The 21,528-nt window shown below is 42.3% G+C and overlaps 1 protein-coding gene across 1 annotated transcript in view; it reads right to left on the reverse strand.

Annotated features, from left to right (window-relative positions):
• The window catches only part of LOC139424743 (DENN domain-containing protein 4B-like), a 46,444-nt gene that overhangs the window by 23,582 nt on the left and 1,334 nt on the right, over positions 1 to 21,528 (reverse strand). The window contains exons 2-5 of the mRNA XM_071176859.1: positions 2,260 to 2,574; positions 1,490 to 1,742; positions 1,301 to 1,370; positions 919 to 1,088 (exon numbers count right to left, since the gene is read on the reverse strand). Of these exons, the coding sequence (XP_071032960.1) occupies positions 919 to 1,088; positions 1,301 to 1,370; positions 1,490 to 1,742; positions 2,260 to 2,558 (792 nt within the window). The 5' untranslated portion in view covers positions 2,559 to 2,574. The remainder of the gene's footprint in view (positions 1 to 918; positions 1,089 to 1,300; positions 1,371 to 1,489; positions 1,743 to 2,259; positions 2,575 to 21,528) is intronic.

Consider the following 21,528-nt stretch of genomic DNA (forward strand, 5'->3'; position numbering starts at 1 on the left):
TTGTTCAGTTCATGTCTCAGTTGTTGAATCTTATGTTCATACAAATATTTACATGTTAAGTTTTCTGAAAGTAAATACAGTTGACAGTGAGAGGACGTTTCTTTTTTTGCTGAGTTTCTTTCAGCGCTATAATGTTGTTTTTACTGTACTATCCTTCTGTTTAGTAAACTATCATCTCTTCAACGTAACCATTTTAGAACGAATCCAGTAGTAGCAGCAGTACAACTAAACAAGAATTAGTAGCTATACTAGTATTCTGTTGTTATTGCAGTTAAACAATACTTGTTATCTATCTCAGAAAAATAATGGGCAGGTCCCCCAGGTGACAGGACAAGGCAGAGGATAAGAAAACACGGCTTGAGAGCAAGGCTGAGAGGAAAGAGCAGAAAAGGAATAATAGGGAACACAGAAAGGAAAGGGGAAGAGGCTGGTGATGGAGATGATGGTGCAGGGAAAGAGTACAGGGGTGATTTGGCTTGAAATAGGTCTGAGGAGGTTCTGGAAACAGTTGAAGAAAGGGGTCAAGTTCATCCTGGGAACATCCTAATAGGATGATATGATTTATATTTTGGAATAAACTGGGCTTTTATTAGAATTATTTTTGCTTGTTGTCTGGATTTAATATGAATTAGGAAACTTTACTATTACCATTATGATTGTCACTGTTACTGCAGGCATCATGGATGGAGTGAAGTATTTCAATGTCTGACAAATAATGACATCTTTGTCATTTGTTGAAATTGACTAAACCGGTGACTTGCAACGAGCTACAATAGATTATACATTCACCTGATATTATCTAGAGAAAATTCCTATACAGCTTAACACATAACCCAATGGACTCAATAGCTCAGCCACTGCGCAGTGTTAAGAGTGTTGGAGAGTGTGTGTGAGAAGAAGGCAGGTAGGCGGACACACCTTGTCGCCACAGGCGCTAGTGAGGACAAAGGTAGAGAAGACAGGGAGCTGGTACTTGGTGTTGAGGGGCCAACTCTCCACCGTCACACCCATGGGCAGACAGAACATAGGCACAGACTCTGGCAGGGGGAACGACTCCACGTCCGCTTCAGGATACCGACTGATCAGACCTGGGAAACACACACACAGAGACAGACGGTTAATAAAAGTTCCATTTTGATTAGTGACTACAGAGAGACTTTCATTTTTGGTAGATCTTTCTACTTCTAAATGTATTTAATTGTGAGAAGTAGGTCAATAGGCCTCTGTTTACAATGTCACATATCGCGACGCAGCAGAATGAGTGCTGTGATACCGTCATAATGGAACAGTCTACACTCACCTGCTTCATAGACTAGGGCATTGGCTTTGGCTACAGCTCTCTTGTAGCACAGGTATAAGGCTGGACCCCACTGTGGAGCCAAAACAACAAAGCACAGTGAGAGAGAGAGGGATGGAGGGAGAAAGATAAAGAATTAAGTTAAAAAATAAATTTAAAAAACAGTAGAAAAACAGAGTGTTTCAAACCCACTATGCCAGTGTTGAGGTTCTTCTCCACCCGGCAGAAGGTGTGGGGGGCCACCTCCCCCTTACTGGGCAGCAGGAGGGAGATGTCTGTGACCCCCAGGGTGTGGAGGGCCTGGGACTCTGGGGCCCGGCGGTAAGTCAGGAAGGTGCGGTGGGTGGCGGGCCCCCCGGAGCTCAGGCTGGCTGAGCGGCTGTAGGGGGTGGTCTCGATCACATACCAGCCCTGCTTCACCACCTCTTTGCCCTCGTACAGCACCCTGGGGACCGGGGGAGGGGGCAGAGTCAGGACAATGAGTCAGTCAATGTCACTAGTTATACAGTTAACAGAAACCAATTTCTATCACTTATTCAAGGAAAGCTTTTCTTTTCATGTTTAGAAGACATCTCGCACTTTGTCCAGAATGAATGTATCATGTGACGTGCATAGCTCTTTCCATTAAAGAATCTATGGGTATGTATACAATTACATTTTGCAGTCATGTATGGCTTGGCCAGACATGCTTAATTTAATGAATATGGCGGTTCAGGGCTACATAGCAATAGCATACAATAAAACCTTCGTGGTCACACGTACATGGTTACAGCATGCAGTTTGTCGATAATTGCATAATACAAGCTCAAAGCATTGTTATACATTAGCTACAGAATGTGAACTCCAGTATGTGAACTCCAAGCACCATGCATAGCTTTAAATTGATGCTGTGGCTAATGTCTGACTCCAGCACACATTAGAATAGAATGATAATTTTTTTCATCACTGCTGGAGTGTCTCACCCGAGGTCGAGGATGGGTGGCTTGTCATGCCCACGGCGGTAACACAGGTACATGTGGGGGTTGTTGATGAGTCCGGTGCTCAGCTCGGCCGGGTGGCCCCCCTGGGTCTTCTCGATGCAGGTGAAGCCCTCAGGCACCTCCTCCCCCAAGCCCCGGGCGATTACCGCCAGGTCTATGACCGGCTCCACCACCCGGCCCCCTCTCTGCTGGCCCTCTTCGTCCAGTGGGGCCGAGCCCCCCGGAGCCAGCCCTGCCACCACAAAGTAGTCCACTAGCTGGGGGCATTTCTCCTCCGTCATGCCGCCTGTCTGCCAACTGGTGTGGAGAGGGGGAGAAAAAGAGAGCGAGAAGTAGAGGGAACCAAATTGAGATTGTGCGATCTTGCTTATGTAAACATACAGTGCCTTGCGAAAGTATTCGGCCCCCTTGAACTTTGCAACCTTTTGCCACATTTCAGGCTTCAAACAAAGATATAAAACTTATTTTTTTTGTGAAGAATCAACAACAAGTGGGACACAATCATGAAGTGGAACGACATTTATTGGATATTTCAAACTTTTTTAACAAATCAAAAACTGAAAAATTGGGCGTGCAAAATTATTCAGCCCCTTTACTTTCAGTGCAGCAAACTCTCTCCAGAAGTTCAGTGAGGATCTCTGAATGATCCAATGTTGACCTAAATGACTAATGATGATAAATACAATCCACCTGTGTGTAATCAAGTCTCCGTATAAATGCACATGCACTGTGATAGTCTCAGAGGTCCGTTAAAAGCGCAGAGAGCATCATGAAGAACAAGGAACACACCAGGCAGGTCCGAGATACTGTTGTGAAGAAGTTTAAAGCCGGATTTGGATACAAAAAGATTTCCCAAGCTTTAAACATCCCAAGGAGCACTGTGCAAGCGATAATATTGAAATGGAAGGAGTATCAGACCACTGCAAATCTACCAAGACCTGGCCGTCCCTCTAAACTTTCAACTCATACAAGGAGAAGACTGATCAGATATGCAGCCAAGAGGCCCATGATCACTCTGGATGAACTGCAGAGATCTACAGCTGAGGTGGGAGACTCTGTCCATAGGACAACAATCAGTCGTATATTGCACAAATCTGGCCTTTATGGAAGAGTGGCAAGAAGAAAGCCATTTCTTAAAGATATCCATAAAAAGTGTTGTTTAAAGTTTGCCACAAGCCACCTGGGAGACACACCAAACATGTGGAAGAAGGTGCTCTGGTCAGATGAAACCAAAATTGAACTTTTTGGCAACAATGCAAAACGTTATGTTTGGCGTAAAAGCAACACAGCTGAACACACCATCCCCACTGTCAAACATGGTGGTGGCAGCATCATGGTTTGGGCCTGCTTTTCTTCAGCAGGGACAGGGAAGATGGTTAAAATTGATGGGAAGATGGATGGAGCCAAATACAGGACCATTCTGGAAGAAAACCTGATGGAGTCTGCAAAAGACCTGCGACTGGGACGGAGATTTGTCTTTCAACAAGACAATGATCCAAAACATAAAGCAAAATCTACAATGGAATGGTTCAAAAATAAACATATCCAGGTGTTAGAATGGCCAAGTCAAAGTCCAGACCTGAATCCAATCGAGAATCTGTGGAAAGAACTGAAAACTGCTGTTCACAAATGCTCTCCATCCAACCTCACTGAGCTCGAGCTGTTTTGCAAGGAGGAATGGGGAAAAAATTCAGTCTCTCGATGTGCAAAACTGATAGAGACATACCCCAAGCGACTTACAGCGGTAATCGCAGCAAAAGGTGGCGCTACAAAGTATTAACTTAAGGGGGCTGAATAATTTTGCACGCCCAATTTTTCAGTTTTTTTCAGTACATCTGGCTGAGCAGTTGATGATGAATGGATTTCTTCCTTCCGACAGTCTTATAGAAACAAAACCTTATTATTCAGACTGACAATATTTGGTTCTCATCATTGGCAATAGATAAACAACCAGGAGAGTGATAACAATATCACTGCATGTGGTTTCCACACAGTCCCACACACACAAATATATATTTTTGACTCAAAGGCCTTGCGTCATTCGCATTTCATACAGATATGACCCGTCTGAGAGGTAGTCTGAGGATCAACAATAACCTTCTAAATTCTGCTGAGATGGGAGAGCCAACCAATTACCACTCATCTTCTCCCCACCCATTAGTTGAGTTTGTTTATTTCAGTATACATGGCAACTAAAAGTTGGATTTCATTTGCATCAGGAAATACAACAAGAAAACAAAACAATAAATGTGATACAGTTGGCAAATCAAGAAAGTTAAGAAGTCGTGGATGAGATCAGGCTTGCACTTCGGATGGTCAGCCGAGGTCCGTAGCCTCAGCAGCACAGAGCGCACCTCTCCATTCCCAACTTCCTCTCTGTGCTTTGGGCTTCGTAGATAAGTCTATCCCTACCCTAACCCTTTATAGATGCCAATCCTGCCACTGGCGCACAGGCTCACAATACATTTTGTGACTGTCAGAGTAGTGGACAATCTTCACTACTGCAAGCCATCTCTGCTAATGCAGTCCTATTTACTTCTGTAGTGTTGGGGCATTCAAAGCTAGCTAGCCAACATCGCTAGTAAGGTAAACCAAACCAAACATGTCCAATCTATTTAAATGCTAATCAAAAAACTAAAAGCGATTCAGCGAATCATTAGAAACAAATAATGTGGATTCCTTCTGCAATCATTTCAGAGGGAGCATTACTGTCTAGAGAGCATTTATACAGGATGGATAGGCCTTCCTCACAGAGTGGATGAGTCGATAAGTCACTGCTAGGAAGACAGGACAGTGCAGGAAACTGAAGTCATTTTTATTATTCTTAGCAATGATTTAGGAATCCTTGTGAGTAAGTATTAGCTAGGTTGCCACTTGTTGTTAGCCAATTGAAATTTAGCTTCAGTTCATTAAAATAAATAGCTAGCCAGCTACTTAACCCTGTTGTCCAAAGATAAAGCTAGCTGGCTGCTTATAACGTTATCTGGCTAGTGAGGCTCGACCATGTGAAGCTAGCCATAGTAAGGATTAGGCACAAGTGGAATTTGCAGTTTTCCTTCAAAATAAAAGTATGTCATTGACAGTGATACAAATGAATACATAGTAGAATTATGCCATACTTTTATTTTGAAGGCTAGCCGCAAAGTCCACTATTGTCCGACCACCATTAATCAAATAAGAACTGTCTTATATATTAGGGTTATTTTAGATGATGACACCTAGCTATATAGTTAGCTAGCTAACTATTGCTACTGAAACATATGTCGTTTTGCTATGATTTAGGGGAAGAACATTGTTTGCATCCATGAGCTAGCTAGCTTTTCTTTATGACCAGCACTGTAGGTGAGCGAGACAACTTTACCAGCATCATTGCATACGTATCGATGAATCGTTGTGACATATGAAATGATAGTGTAATAACTACGTAAAAAATGTATGTTAAATTATTATGTGACGTGCAGTCATATTAAGGTCTGCATTGGTCAACAAACCGGTTTGACACGTTAAATCGTATATTTTTTGACACGCAAAAACCCAAACGCGTTCCATAGAAATCCTGGTTGAGAATGAAGCAACTGAACAACGAAATAGCACAGCAAGTAAGTGAAATAAATAGGTTTCGATTATGTTTTACTGGTAATGGGGACATACGTACATGCCAACAAAATAACTTTTTGGTCAGTGTGTGGTGTGTAACCTTTATTTAACTAGGCAAGTCAGTTAAGAACAAAGTATTATTTACAATGACAGCCTACCCCAGCCAAATTGTGTATATACAGCCTAGATTCGACCCAGGGACTGTAGTGACGCCTTTTGCACTGAGATGCAGTGCCTTAAACAGCTGCATCCATGTGTGCGTGTGTTAACTATTTAACTGTACTAGAATGCTTAAAAGGCTGCTAAACATTTTTATATCGGTTATCGATATCGTTTTTTTTGTAAGAAAAATATTGGATATATTGGATATTGGTAATCGACCAAAAATGTCATATTGGTGCATCACTAGTAGAGGTCGACCGATTAAGATTTTTCTACGGCGATACCGATTACTGAAGGACAAAAAAATGCAGATTAAAATCAGCCAATTTATATATATATATATATATATATATATATATATATATATATATATATATTTGTAATAATGACAATTACAACAATACTGAATGAACACTTATTTTAACGTAATATAATACATCAATAAAATCAATTTAGTCTAAAAAATAATGAAACATGTTCAATTTGGTTTAAATAATGCAAAACCAAAGTGTTGGAGAAGAAAGTAAAAGTGCAATATGTGCCATGTAAAAAAGCTAATGTTGAAGTTCCTTGCTCAGAACATATGAAAGCTGGTGGTTCCTTTTAACATGAGTCTTCAATATTCCTAGGTAAGAAGTTTTAGGTTGTAGTTATTATTAAGACTATTGCTCTCTATACCATTTGTATTTCATATACCTTTGACTATTGGATGTTCTAATAGGTACTTTAGTATTGCCAGTCTAATCTCGGGAGTTGATAGGCTTGAAGTCATAAACAGCGCAATGCTTGAAGCACAGCGAAGAGCTGCTGGCAAATGCAGGAAAGTGCTGTTTGAATGAATGCTTACGAGCCTACTGCTGCCTACCACCGCTCAGTCAGACTGCTCTATCAAATCATAGACTTAATTATAATACAATAACACAGAAATACAATCGTTAGGTCATATTAATTAATATGGTAAAATCCGGAAACTATCATTTCGAAAACAAAAATACGGAACCGTTCTGTATTTTATCTAACGGGGGGCATCCCTAAGTCTAAATATTGCTGTTACATTGCACAACCTTCAATGCTATGTCATAATTATGTACAAGTCTGGCAAATTAATTACGGTCATTGTTAGGAAGAAATGGTCTTCACACACTTCGCAACGAGCCAGGCAGCCCAAACTGCTGCATATACCATGACTCTGCTTGCACGGAACGCAATAGTAGTGACACAATTTCCCTAGTTCATGTTAGCAGGCAATATTAACTAAATATGCAGGTTTAAAAATATATACTTGTGTATTGATTTTAAGAAAGGCATTGATGTTTATGGTTAGGTACACCTTGGTGCAACGACAGTGCTTTTTTCGCGAATGCGCTTGTTAAATCACCCGTTTGGCGAAGTAGTTTGTGATTCAATGATAAATTAACAGGCACCGCATTGATTACATGCAACGCAGGACAAGCTAGATAAACTAGTAATATCGTCAACCATGTGTAGTTAACTAGTGATTATGTTAAGACTGTTTTTTATAAAAAACAAAGTTTAATGCTAACTAGCACCTTACCTCGGCTCCTTGCTGCACTCGTATAACAGGTGGTCAGCTTGCCACGGAGTCTCCTTGTGGAGTGCAATGTAATCGGCCATAATCGGTGTCCAGAAATGCCGATTACCGATTGTTATAAAACTTGAAATCGGCCATTCCGATTAATCGGTCGACCTCTAATCACTAGTATTTAGCACATCTAACGCGTAAGAGTACATATGCATGCCTAGAGTGTGAGATAATTACTAAAAGGGCCTTTGAAAAGTGAGAGTAGAGGAAATCGATGGAGGTTGGGCTCCAAAGGTTGACTGGCAAACAGGAAGTGGCCACTGGCAGCCTGTTTCCTGTTATATTCCAAGAGTTCATCAGTAGCTTCCTTGTGACACTGGAGCACGGTGACACTTGTCCTGGGGGGGAAATTATGACAGGCTACAGGAGGTAATAATATTCAGTGAGCTCCAAAATGACAATTTTTTGTTGTTTTGGCTCTGTACTCCAGCACTTTGGATTTGAAATTATACAACAAATACAATAACTTTGAGGTTAAAGTGCAGACTGTCAGCTTTAATTTGCGGGTATTTTCATCCATATCGGTGAACCGTTTAGAACTGTTTTTGTACATAGTTCCCCCATTTTAGGGGACCAAAAGTATTGGGACAAATTCACTTATATGTGTATTATATGAGGATTCTAGCATGACTACAGACAATCCTGAATGAATTGTGAACAACGATGAGTGAGCAAGTTAGACGCACATATATAATAACCCCCCCCCATAATGCTGACCTCCCGTTATTGTAATGTTGAGAGGTTAGCACGTCTTCGTTCGGGGTATGATATGTGTGCATCTCTAACTCTCACTCATCATTATTCACGATTCATCCAGGATTATCTGTAATAATGGTAGCATCAAAATGTCATCCAATTCATAAACAGTTCACCCGATATGTATTAAAATACCCTCAAATTAAAGAAGACAGTCTGCACTTTAACTACATATGATTTGAAATGATACAATGACTATGTGCTGGAGTACAGAGCCAAAACAATAAAAAAATGTGTAACTGTCCCAAAAGTTTGAGCTTTTGAGTATTATTAATGTCTTATGAAAATAAATATTTCAGTGCAGTATTTGATGCAAAACAAACACACCAGTATAAAGGATCTGTTAGGCCATAAGGCCTACAATGGTACTATAATAAAAGGGTGTTGCCCTGCTGGGAGCTTGTCAAGGACACTGAACCTCTGGGTTTTTCAGAAATTGCTGATGTAGGCTAATAATTGCTGGTTCCCTTTTTCATAATACCCTACGTGCATGGTAACATTAACTTTCTATCTCTCACACACACGCTTGCGAATGTACACACACACACTGGAAAACCCCTTTTGAGTACTGGATTGCCCCAATGTCCAACATGTCTTAATAGTAGTCACAATCCCTGCGACTGCAAGTTATTTCAATATGTTTGTCAATATAACTAAGAAATGAATTCATTAAAACTGTCAGTGGTTTGAGCGAGAGAGAGAGCGCAAAAGAGAGAGCAAGCTCTGGGACTAGAGCGCCCACATACTGACAAGAGGCTTTTGAAGTCCCATTCGTATGAAACCCAGTGCATCATAGATATAGAATTGAATACGCCATATTTAGACAAGCAACTAGAGAGAAGTAAAGGTCTTATTCCCCAGAATTATGACATGTCTGACAGTGCACTTCAGCCTTGAAGCAGTGGACCACCACCATGATCATACGAGCTGACATCAATGTGAAGTATTAGACCATGGCCTACTACTGAAGAAGATGGGTTGTTTTAGGACAGGGGTTTGGTCTGTCATTCTGCTAGTTCTTTCCTCCCTGACTGATAACAAGTGAGGCCGTCAAGGACTAGAGTTGTGCATCCCTGCTTGGTTGAACTAATGTCAGACTTTCTGAGTCATAACTCTTGAAAAACATCCACAGGCGTACACAGATGACATAAGATTAAAACAAGTTGAGCACATGAATTCGGGTCGCTACCCACTTCGCCATCTAGTCTGTATTGCATCTTGAACATATCAGCCAGCCTCTCCCTCTGGCTGCTTTTCCAGATATTATAATAATTGACTTATATTATTATTCAGTGAGGTGATACAATACTTGAACATCTTGGCCATGTTCTGTTATAATCTCTACCCGGCACAGCCAGAAGAGGACTGGCCACACCTCATAGCCTGGTTCCTCTCTAGGTTTCTTCCTAGGTTTTGGCCTTTCTAGGGAGTTTTTCTAGCCACCGTGCTTCTACACCTGCATTGCTTGCTGTTTGGGGTTTTAGGCTGGATTTCTGTACAGCACTTTGAGATATCAGCTGATGTACAAAGGGCTATATAAATACATTTGATTTGAATACTTAAACATACAAAAACAAAGTCTTGTGTGCAACCTGAGAGTTCACCAAGAAATCATTGAGAAACAGTGGCTTAAACAATTTGTCAAAATAGGCTAGCTAATGCTCAGAAACAAAACTGCAACTGAAAGCCTTCCAGCCACTCACATCATACCTCAACCTCCTCAGAAACGTAGTTTCAAACAAGCAGGAAATAAAAAGAGCCACAAGATATTTAAAACAGGTCATGAGTTTGGTTCTTCTTTTAATTCACCTGCTATTATTGAGCACCAGCCGGGCTGGAAGGCCTGCCTATATATTTCCAAAAGATTATAAACCTAATGCAAGCTACTGAGGAATGAGTCATTTCAATGAACATTGTCTAGGAAAGGAGAAATTTACTCTACCTTACGTAGGTTAAATCCCCATATCAGTCAAATAAAGCAGTTAGTTATAGCTCACTGTGTATGTGAATTACAGTGTAGCTTTGTCTCCAACTGATTAAGAAGAGTTATTTCTGAGCCTGTGCAGTGACAACACTCAACCCGAACCCGAACCCACATCTCTACAGGTGTGAGCTCCTGATAAGGACACCCCAAACGGACAAGGAGAGCTCTGTTCAGGCTTGGCAGCTAGAAATCCTGCCCCTGAACTGGCAGACTGACACTCTCACTCTTCCTATACAGCAGGTTCTCAAACTCCTGACATGTTTGAGAATGTGTGAAATGATGTGTGTGAAGAGGTGCTACACGCATCATTTCACACGTCAACATTTCTTCATAGCTTTGTCAATAACACCCTCGAAAGAACAGATCTTTACTTTGTGTTATGTAATACCTAGGGGAACATTGACAGCACAAAAGTGTGGAGATCTTAAAAAAAAAAAACTTCCAGATAATTTCCAATACTCACCACAGCACTCACAAAATGTATTTGAAATACAGCAGAATGTACAGTGCTAACAGATCTTTATGAACACTTGCAACTTAATGCCATACATTCTTCCTCAAAATACGCTTGCCAGCTGATTTGGGGAGTTTTTCCTAGCCACCGTGCTTCTACACCTGCATTGCTTGCTGTTTGGGGTTTTAGGCTGGGTTTCTGTACAGCACTTTGTGACATCAGCTAATGTAAGAAGGGCTTCATAAATACATTTGATTGATTGAAATAAATTTGATTGATTTGCCTGTCAAAACAATGCTTAAGATAAAGTTGTTAGCGATGAATGCTGTCCAGAGGCAGTGCCTTTGCTCTTGTCAGAATGCTGCTGCCCATAGCTGGCCTTCAACCAGAGCCACAGCTAGTAACAGAGGAGGTATTCAGGGTCGCTCTTCCCAGTGAGATGATGCTGGAAGTCAGAGACAGGGAGAGATGCTTGGTAGCTGGTACAGCCACGCCCACGCCAACTCAGGGGCATCGCCACAATACCATTCTAAAATGGAGGCCCGGCCGCCCCACAATGCCCCTTTTGTGTGCACGGGGCAAGCACGTGATGACGTTAAGAGGGGACATACATTCACACACACGCGTGCATAGCCTACACACACACACCGTGAACAGAGTGAGGCCCAGAGGGAAGTACTGTACCACAATGGTCATTTCACAAGCTCACCACAATAAATAGCATTATCCAAAGTGTTGACAGTGTGAAAAAGCCATTATCACACACTGTTTACCAAAGACCACAACTCTGACTTAACAGAGCTCCTTGGAGAAAAAAAAGTGTAGGCCTAGAAGAGCGATAGTGGAACAACACGATAGGGGACCCTTCCATTAGTGTGAAGGGTATGATGATTAAATATTGTAGGGTGGTGGGGGGACAAATCCTTCTCTGTCCAGTCAGCATGTTGTTATGAAGGTGATCTTGGCCCATTAGACCACCAAAGAGAAGGCATGACCTACACCAGTGTTTTTGGCAGTTATCAGGATTCGACAAGCTATGCTCCTCCTTCTTGGAGTCAGTGGTACTTAACTAAAACTAGCACTAGAGGGTAGACTAAAATTGGTGTTAGATCATCGGATGTACGAGTAAGTGACAACTCATGGGCCAGTGCCAGTCCAGGGGTTGAGAAACACTTAATGACACCTCTCTAGATGACACATGAGTCATGACTCGGCAAGGGGGGGGGGGGGGGGGGGGGATTCATAAATAGCGGGCTGGGGATAGTAGACAAACTAGGTCAACAATCCAACCTAAACATGTCCTGGCTGAGACATTCTAACTGAGGTATAAGGTTGATACAGATTAGGCCTAAGCCTACCTAATAAGCTTCATGTGGATACTGTGTTTAATTTTTAATTCATCACCCTGTATTCAGCAAGTCAATAGTAAACAGCACGCACCATGTGTTGTTCAATATTTGACTCTGGGATTTTCAAAGTAGTTCCTAAACATTGTCTCGCTGATGTTGCAACACAGACTGGCAGAACTAAAATGATCAGGGAGCAAGAGTGTCTTCGATGTGGATAACTTCCAGAGTTGATCCTTGATAATGCTTTGATCAATCTAAATGCCATCCACAATTAAATTCAGGAAACTTGATACAGGCAACCACAGTGGGAAAGGTTAGTCATTTCGCTTACTCCAAAAAAAACAACACGACTAGGCCTACTTAGTCTCAATTCAAACAAAAGGTTTTCCTCTGTTAGTCACTCTCCTCCTACTCACTTTCCTAGGCCATAACAAACTAAAAGGGGTCGAGAACAAAACCAACACAGAGAGCCTCTCAGGCTGCATAGTTCCCAGACCATGTCACAACGCAACATTGTCCAGGGTGTCTGAATTCACCCTGGTAATACCTCAGGGCAAGGAAGACACACCACTCTCAAGACCACAGAAGATTCTAATAACAGTTCTGGTTGGTTCACTCAAAGTCAGAGAGCCAAACAGATTCCTAGGCCTCAGTGGCCCTAACACCAGGGTTCATGCTACCAGCGCTGTTAATTCCACTCCAGCAGCGTCCATTGAGCCACGTGGCTGGCACTGTCTCTTACTGTCAGCACTCCTGAGAAATGGTTATTTCAAATGACGCTTCTATTTAAAGCCTGCTCAGAGAGTCGGTTCTGCCCCTCTCTGAAGCCTCTCGCTTCAAATGGCTTCAGCAGCACTCTTCTCTCTCTGTTGCTGCTGAAGTATTAGAATTCAAATTCAAACATCTCCAGGTATTGGTTTGATAACTGACTTGCACTTCAACATACAGCATCTTCCCAGAATTTCTGGAAAACTGTCTCCCCCGTGGGCCTCGTCAAAATGTAAAGGATTAGCCTATTGCCAAACTGGCAAACAACATGGAAAGACACGAGACCTAACTGTTGAAATGAGAGAAAAAATAATGACAGACACTTGGAGATTAAGATAAAGTTATAAACATCCAAGACTGCCTTCTGGGCGAGGCTGAGAGCATCATGAAAGGCTCTTCAGTCAATGCTGGCTTAAGTGTACAATATGATGCACCAAGCAACGATCTCATTATCTCGAACTTGGATACTATCCATGAAAATAAAAGTGTCCGTAATTTTTTTAAATGCTAGAACCAAGATGTATCCATCCACATTTAACAGTTTATAGGGTACTAGACAATGTTAGAGATTTTGGTGTGGGCAATAGCCAATTACTGTGATTGTTCTACCAAGATAGAATGCCCATATATTCCTTGTTGTGGAGCACTGGGCTTTGAAGTTCGGAAAGAGAAAGAAAGGTCGAGGAAGGAGGGATGAACTACAGACTGTAGCAAGGGAACTGGATTTGTGTGTGTACGACAGGGGGGATAGACAAAGTGTGTGTGTGTGTATAGGTGACACACTGAAGGTTGCAAAGTCAGCTAGGGCTGACAGAAAGTAAAAGCAACAGAGGAAGACAGGATTGAAGGGATAGATGACAGGGAAGAGGCAGAGAGAATGATAGACAGAAAGAGAAAAGGAGAGGAGAGAAAGGAAGTGTAGAGAGAGGTTTATTTTGAGCAGTTGCCAGGTTTGATTTAGCCAGCACAAGTGGGATGATCATTACATTGCAGTGGACAAATATATTCCTTGACCTTGAACGAGGTGGACTATAAAATGTGGCTATTTCTCTACTAAAACTTTACATAATTTCTCCTCTGTGTTGCATAATGCAGCATACAGTAGGCCTACATATTACACACGGTATGAGGCTTAAGTGATGCTCTGTTTTGAGAACAGTAATTTACACTGCGTTAGCCATAGCTAGTGAGGAAAAGATACAGAATGCAAGTGAAAAGAGGAGACATCCATCACAGATGGATACATAATCTTGACACTGGCCATTTACCAATGGGGCTCTAGGCTATAGAGCTGTTCTCAAAAAGAATCAGTGTATGTGAGTGCAGACAATCCAACAGTAGCAATACGAGGCTAAGCATTGTGAACAAGGCCCTATAGCACAGTGTATAATGCGGCTGTTACAGCAGTACAAAGGACAGATTCTTGGACAGGTGACAGACTGGCTGACTGTTACTAAGCCTGTTTCTACAACAGCATCAGGTTTGCTTTTAGGAGTAACCCGTTTAGAGAGGCTGACAACTATACACAGATTTAGGCTGACAGAGGGGTTACATGAGTGTCAATGGCCTCCCAACCTGACTTCATTGTGGAGTGAGGAATAACAAAGTCTGTTTGCTTTCCATCTGCATTATCAGTGATCACAGTGCACCTGGGCTCCACCAGGAAAAGTAGACCCAACCTGCTTCATCCCGCAAATCTATTCACATCACATTCTCCCAACACTACACCCACTTCCTAATCCGATATTCACTAGTTGGATGACGTGCCACTTCCTCAGATTGCCAGCTGCCTAAGCACTTTCAACCCATGAATGTAAGACCTCATTCCTCTTCTATTATGATGACGGGGGAGGGCCATACACATCTGGGAAGGACTCTCTAGCCTTTCCTCAGAATCAAATTGTATTTGTCACATTACGGTGAAATGCATACGGTACTTACAAGCCCTTAACCAACAATGCAGTTCAAGAAATAAAGTTAAAATATTTACAAAATAAAGTAAAAATAAATAAAAACAATCAAAAAGTAACAAGAAATGTACATAATAATGAGGCTATATAAAGGGGGTACTGGTACCGAGTCAATGACTGTGGGTACAGGTTACTCAAAGTCATTTGTAAAGTGACTATGAATAGTTAATAAACAGAGAGTAGCAGCAGTGTAAAAACAAAGTGTAGACAGTCTGGGTGGCCATTTGATTAGTTATTCAGCAGTCTTATGGCTTGGGGGTAGGAGCTGTTAAGGAGCCTTTTGGTCCAAGACTTGGCGCTCTGGTACCGCTTGCCATGCAGTAGCAGAGAGAACAGTCTATGATTTGGGTGACTGTAGTCTGACAATTTTTTGGGCCTTCCTCTGACATGTCTAGTATACTGGTCCTGGGTGGCAAGCAGTTGCCATACTAGAAGGTGATGCAACCGGTCAGGATGCTCTTGATGGTGCAGCTGTAAAATCTTTTGAGGATCTGAGGACCCATGCCAAATCTTTTCAGTCTCCTGAGGGGGAAAAGGTGTTGGTGTGCCCTCTTCACAACCGTCTTGGTGTGTTTGGACCATGATAGTTTGTTGGTGATGTGGATACTAAGGAACCTGAAGCTCTCTACCCGCTCCACTCCATTCCAGTCGATGTGAATGGGGGCGTGTTCGGCCCTCGTATTCCTATAGTCCAGGATCGGCTCCTTTGTCTTGTTCACATTGAGAGAGAGGTTGTTGTCCTGTTACCACACTGCCAGGTGTCTGACCTCCTCCATATAGGCTGTCAGGCCTACCACTATTGTCGTCAGCAAACTTAATGGTGGTGTTTGAATCATGCTTGGCCATGCAGTCGTGGGTGAACAGGGAGTACAGGAGGAGACTAAGCACGCAACCCTGAGGGGCCCCAGTGTTGAGGATCAGCGTGGCAGATGTGGTGTAACCTACACTTACCACCTGTGGGCAGCCCGTCAGGAAGTTCAGGATCCAGAGGGAGGTGTTTAATCCCAGGGTCCTTAGCTTAGTGATGAGCTTTGAGGGCACTATGGTGTTGAACTCTGAGCTGTAATCAATGAACAGCATTCTCACATAGGTGTTAATTTTGTCCAGGTGGGAAAGGGCAGTGTGGAGTGCAATTGAGATTGTCATCTGTGGATCTGTTGGGGCGGTATGCAAATTCGAGTGGGTCTAGGGACTCCGGCATGATGGTGTGGATGTGAGCCATGACCAACCTTTCAAAGCACTTCATGGCTACTGACGTGAGTACTACGGGGCGGCAATCATTTAGGGAGGTTACCTTTGCTTTCTTGGGCACAGGGACTATGGTGGTCTGTTTGAAACATGTAGGTATTACAGACTTGGTCAGGGGAGGTTGAAAATGTCAGTGAAGACAGTTGGCAGTTGGTCCGTGCATCCTCAGAGTACACGGCCTGGTAATCCGTCTGACCCTGCGGCCTTGTGAATGTTGGCATGTTTAAAGATCTTGCTCACATTGGCTACAGCGAGTGTGATCACACAGTCGTCTGGAACATCTGGTGCTCTCATGCATGCTTCAGTGTTGCTTGCCTCAAAGCAAGCATAAAAGGCATTTAGCTCATCCGGTAGGCTCGCGTCACTGGGCAGCTTGCAGCTGGGTTTCTTTTTGCAGTCCGTAATAGTTTTCAAGCCCTGTCACATCCGATGAGTGTCAGAGCCGGTGTAGTAGGATTCAATCTTTGTCCTGTATTGATGCTTTACCTGTTTGATGGTTCCTCTGGGGTCATAGCGAGATTTCTTATAAGCATCCGGATTATTGTCCTGCTCATTGAAAGTGGCAGCTCTAGCCTTTAGCTCGGTGCGGATGTTGCCTGTAATCCATGGCTTCTGGTTGGGAAATATAAGTACGGTCACTGTATGGACGCCGTCATCGAGGCACTTATTGATGAAGCCGGTGACTGAGGTGGTATACTCAATGCTATTGGATGAATCCCAGAAGATATTCCAATCTGTGCAAGCAAAACAGTCCTGTAGCGTAGCATCCGCGACATCGGACCACTTCCGGGTTGAGTGAGTAACTGGTACTTCCTGCTTTAATTTGAGCTTGAAAGCAGGAGTCAGGAGGATATAATTATGGTCCGATTTTACAAACGGAGGGCGAGGGACAATCTGTGCGACACTGGGTCATAAAGCAAAGGTCAGTGGTTTGATAAAGTTGGTGAGGAATGAGGCCAAATTTCACTATTGAGATTAAATGGTATATAACTGCTGGCTGGTACGATGACATCATACTGACATCCTAAATGTATTAGCCAACTGAACATGTCTCAAGACAAACCCTGGTTCCTCCTTCTAAACATTCCGTTTCCATTTCATTGTTATGACATTCAACATGGACCATTATATTTTGCATTAACTTACAGGTTATGTAAATGTAGCACTAGTGTGAAAGGTTAAGCAGAAACATACGCAATCCCTCATGCACAAAGCATAGCCTACCTCTGCAATGAGATATGATGTGAAAAGGGAACTGGGAGTCCTGGAGATAGCATTCCACCTTTAGTGTTTACACTGAGGAGATAGTCTGAGTGAGGCAGACGGTTGGGAGACATGATTTCAGATAAACATTCTTTACGGAACGCTCTAACACTACTGATCAGACTATACCTTGAGCATTCGGCTTCTATTGAGAAATCACAATTCAAAGTAAATAGCAACCTTCAATTCTGGAATTTGAGTTTCTTGACTGAATTTAAATGTAATTGACTCCCAACCCTAGTGCTCAGAGAGTTATAAACACTGACAATGTGTTGCTTTGAGGTTCCTTTCTTCAAGAAACGTTCCCCAGCTGTAGCAAACCCCTAACAAGAGGTGACAGGTCCCAAGTGTGATCGCAATCTCAGGTATCATGCAGACAGACTACTGTCTACTGACATGAGGAAGAGGCGGCTGTGAAAGAACACTGGATAGCCATAGAGAGGTATAGTTAGCAAAAGCTGATAAGCAAGCCTAAATGAGGACAAAGTACCCTCCGGAAACTATGTCCCAAATTCAACTACAAGGTTACATTGAGTGCTTTAGATACATGAGGGGCTTTGAGAAAGTTGCCTCTATGCCTTTATGGGTTGTGACGATAAGTGGAAACAGTCAGTGGACTTTTAGTTGTGCATGGCTAACCTAACTAGTCACTAATTTTCCACTAGTGTAAGTGGTGAGGATATGGAACAATCAACAATGCAAGCCTCTGTTGTCTATGCAGAGGAGTAGCTAAGTAGGACTGCCAGCAGCGAATAGCAGTTGTAATATTATATTACTCATTTCATGTCAGGTAGCTAGCTGTAGGCTCAGTTCCTATACTTAGAACAGCTTCTCTTCATTTTAGAAATTAGTGTAAAGAAATTAATCATCTAAACCATCTGTCCAAACCTGTACCCACAACATCTACAGATACATCTAGACTAACTGTGCTATTTTTGTATTTAACCAGGTAGGCCAGTTGGGAACAATTTCTCATTAAAGCAAAGCAGAGCGACAAAAACAACAGAGTTACACATAAACAAACATACAGTCAATAACAATAGAAAAATCTATGTACAGTGTGTGCAAATGTAGAAGAGTAGGGAGGAAAGGCAATAAATAGGCCATAGAGACAAAATAATTAAAATTTAGCATTAACACTGGAGTGATAGATGTGCAGATGATGTGCAAGTAGAGTTACTGGGGTGCAAAAGAGCAAGAAAATAAATAACAATATGGGGATGAGGTAGTTGGGTGTGCTATTTACAGATTGGCTGTGTACAGGTACAGTGATCGGTAAGCTGCTCTGACAGCTGATGCTTAAAGTTAGAGAGGGAGATATAAGTCGCCAGTTTCAGTGATTTTTGCAATTCGTTCCAGTCATTGGCAGCAGAGAACTGGAAGGAAAGGCGGCCAAAGTAAGTGTTGGCTTTGGGGGTAACCAGTGCAATATACCTGCTGGAGCACGTGCTACGGGTGGGTGTTGCTATGGTGACCAGTGAGCTGAAATAAGGCGGGGCTTTACCTAGCAAAGACTTATAGATGACCTGGAGCCAGTGGGTTTGGCGACGGATATGTAGTAAGGGCCAGCCAACGAGAGCATAGAGGTAGCAGTGGTGGGTAGTATATGGGGCTTTGGTGATAAAAACGGATGGCACTGTGATAGACTACATCCAGTTTGCTGCGTAGAGTGTTGGAGGCTATTTTGTAAATGACATCGCCGAAGTCAAGGATCGGTAGGATAGTCAGTTTAACGAGAGTATGTTAGGCAGCATGAGTGCTTCTCTGTGCGAGCTCAGTACACCACAACAAAGTAGGCCTACAAACCTACAGCTTATTTTCCCCTACATGAAAATCTAGGTGTGTCAAGTTGAAATCATATTTATTATATTTTGTCTGGAATTGAGTCATCTGTAAGGAATGAATGGGCAAGAATACATGCTGAGTATTACTGACAGCATGTTGATGTTAAGCTCAATTGACATGTGCAAATTGTTATTTTAACAACAGGGGTTTGTAACACAGCAATGTTTAAACATCAGGAACAGATAGCGAGGCCATGTCATGAGACCAACACTATACAAAACATTCCATGACATAGACTGACCTGGTGAATCCAGGTGAAAGCTATGATCCCTTGTTGATGTCACTTGTTAAAACCACTTCAATCAGTGTAGATGAAGGGGAGGAGACAGTTTAAAGACAGATTTTTAAGCCTTGAGACATGGATTGTGTATGTGTGCCATTCAGACGGTGAATGGGCAAGACAAAATATTTAAGTGCCTTTGAACAGGATATGGTAGTAGGTGCCAGGCGCACCGTTTGGGTCAAGAACTGCAACGATGCTGGGTTTTTCACACTCAACAGTTCCTGTGTGTATCAAGAATGGTTCTCCACCCAAAGGACATCCAGCCAACTTGACACAACTGTGGGACGCAGTTCCTGTGGAACGCTTGACACCTTGTAGAGTCTATGCCCCGACGAATTGAGGCTGTCCTGAGGGCAAAAGCAGGGGGTTGCAACTCAATATTAGGAAGATGTTCAGGCTAAGTGTTGTAGAAGATAACATCGCATGAGCATTCCAAAAGTCATGTTTATGTGTTTAGCCTACAATTCTCCCTGCCAACAGATATTTGACCCTAAATATCACCTATGAGCTTTAAACAGCTCTATTATTGGTCCCTATTCAATATCAGCACAAAAATTGCTACTGGCAAATGATTTTATTCCATATGCTGAAACATGAAACATTTGTTTGAAACATTGTAAATGGGGAAGAATATCCAAACAACCGTATTGTCAAAATGATAAGATAAATCTAATCAATGACAGATGTGAGGCAAGATGCATGACGCTGTCAAAATAGTAACGTTGCGCATTGAGAGTAGAGGTCGACCGATTAATCGGAATGGACGATTAATTAGGGCCGATTTCAAATCGGAAATCGGTATTTTTGAGCGACGATTTAAAAAAAAATATATATTTTTGATACCTTTATTTAACTAGGCAAGTCAGTTAAGAACACATTCTTATTTTCAATGACGGCCTAGGAACGGTGGGTTAGCTGCCTTGTTCAGGGGCAGAACGACAGATTTTCACCTTGTCAGCTCGGGGGATTCAATCTTGCAACCTTACAGTTAACTAGTCCAACGCTCTAACCACCTGCCTCTCATTGCACTCCACGAGGAGCCTGCCTGTTACTCGAATGCAGTAGAAGCCAAGGTAAGTTGCTAGCTAGCATTAAACTTATCTTGTAAAAAACAAACAATCAATCATAATCACTAGTTATAACTAACTACACATGGTTGATGATATTACTCGTTTATCTAGCATGTCCTGCGTTGCATATAATCGATGCAACGTTGGGGGATGATTTAACAAAAGCGCATTTGCGAAAAAAGCACAATCGTTGGACGACTTAGGTACTAACCATAAACACCAATGCCTTTCTTAAAATCAATACACAGAAGTATATATATTTAAACCTGCATATTTAGCTAAAAGAAATCCTGGCATAGCACACACCCCCGCAAGGATAGCTCAGTGATTCTGGTCCGAGCAAGGAAGCTTTATTTATATAGTTATTTGAGATTAAAATTTACATTTTGTGGGGGGATCATAATATTTATTCATCCTTTATTTAACTAGGCAAGTCAGTTAAGAACAAATTCTTATTTACAATGACAGTCTACCCCGGCCAAACCAGGACGACACTGGGGACACTGGGCCAATTGTGCGCTGCCCTATGGGACTCCCAATCACAGCTGGATGTGACGCAGCCTGGATTCTAGGGAGTTTTTCCTAGCCACCGTGCTTCTACACCTGCATTGCTTGCTGTTTGGGGTTTTAGGCTGGGTTTCTGTACAGCACTTTGAGATATCAGCTGATGTACGAAGGGCTATATAAATAAATTTGATTTGATTTTGATTTGATTCGAACCAGGTACTGTAGTGACGTCTCTTGCACTGAGATGCAGTGCCTTAGACCGTTGCGCCACCTGGGAAAAGATTTGTTTAAAAATACTTTCATTATTACTCATTTCCATGTCGGCTCTATGCCTAGAAATGCCCTTCCAATTTCAAACAGTCCAAAAAGTGTTATATATTGTTTAACTGTGG

The sequence above is a fragment of the Oncorhynchus clarkii genome, chromosome 2, assembly GCF_045791955.1.
Source record: "Oncorhynchus clarkii lewisi isolate Uvic-CL-2024 chromosome 2, UVic_Ocla_1.0, whole genome shotgun sequence".
In the NCBI taxonomy this organism is placed as follows: Eukaryota; Metazoa; Chordata; class Actinopteri; order Salmoniformes; family Salmonidae; genus Oncorhynchus; species Oncorhynchus clarkii.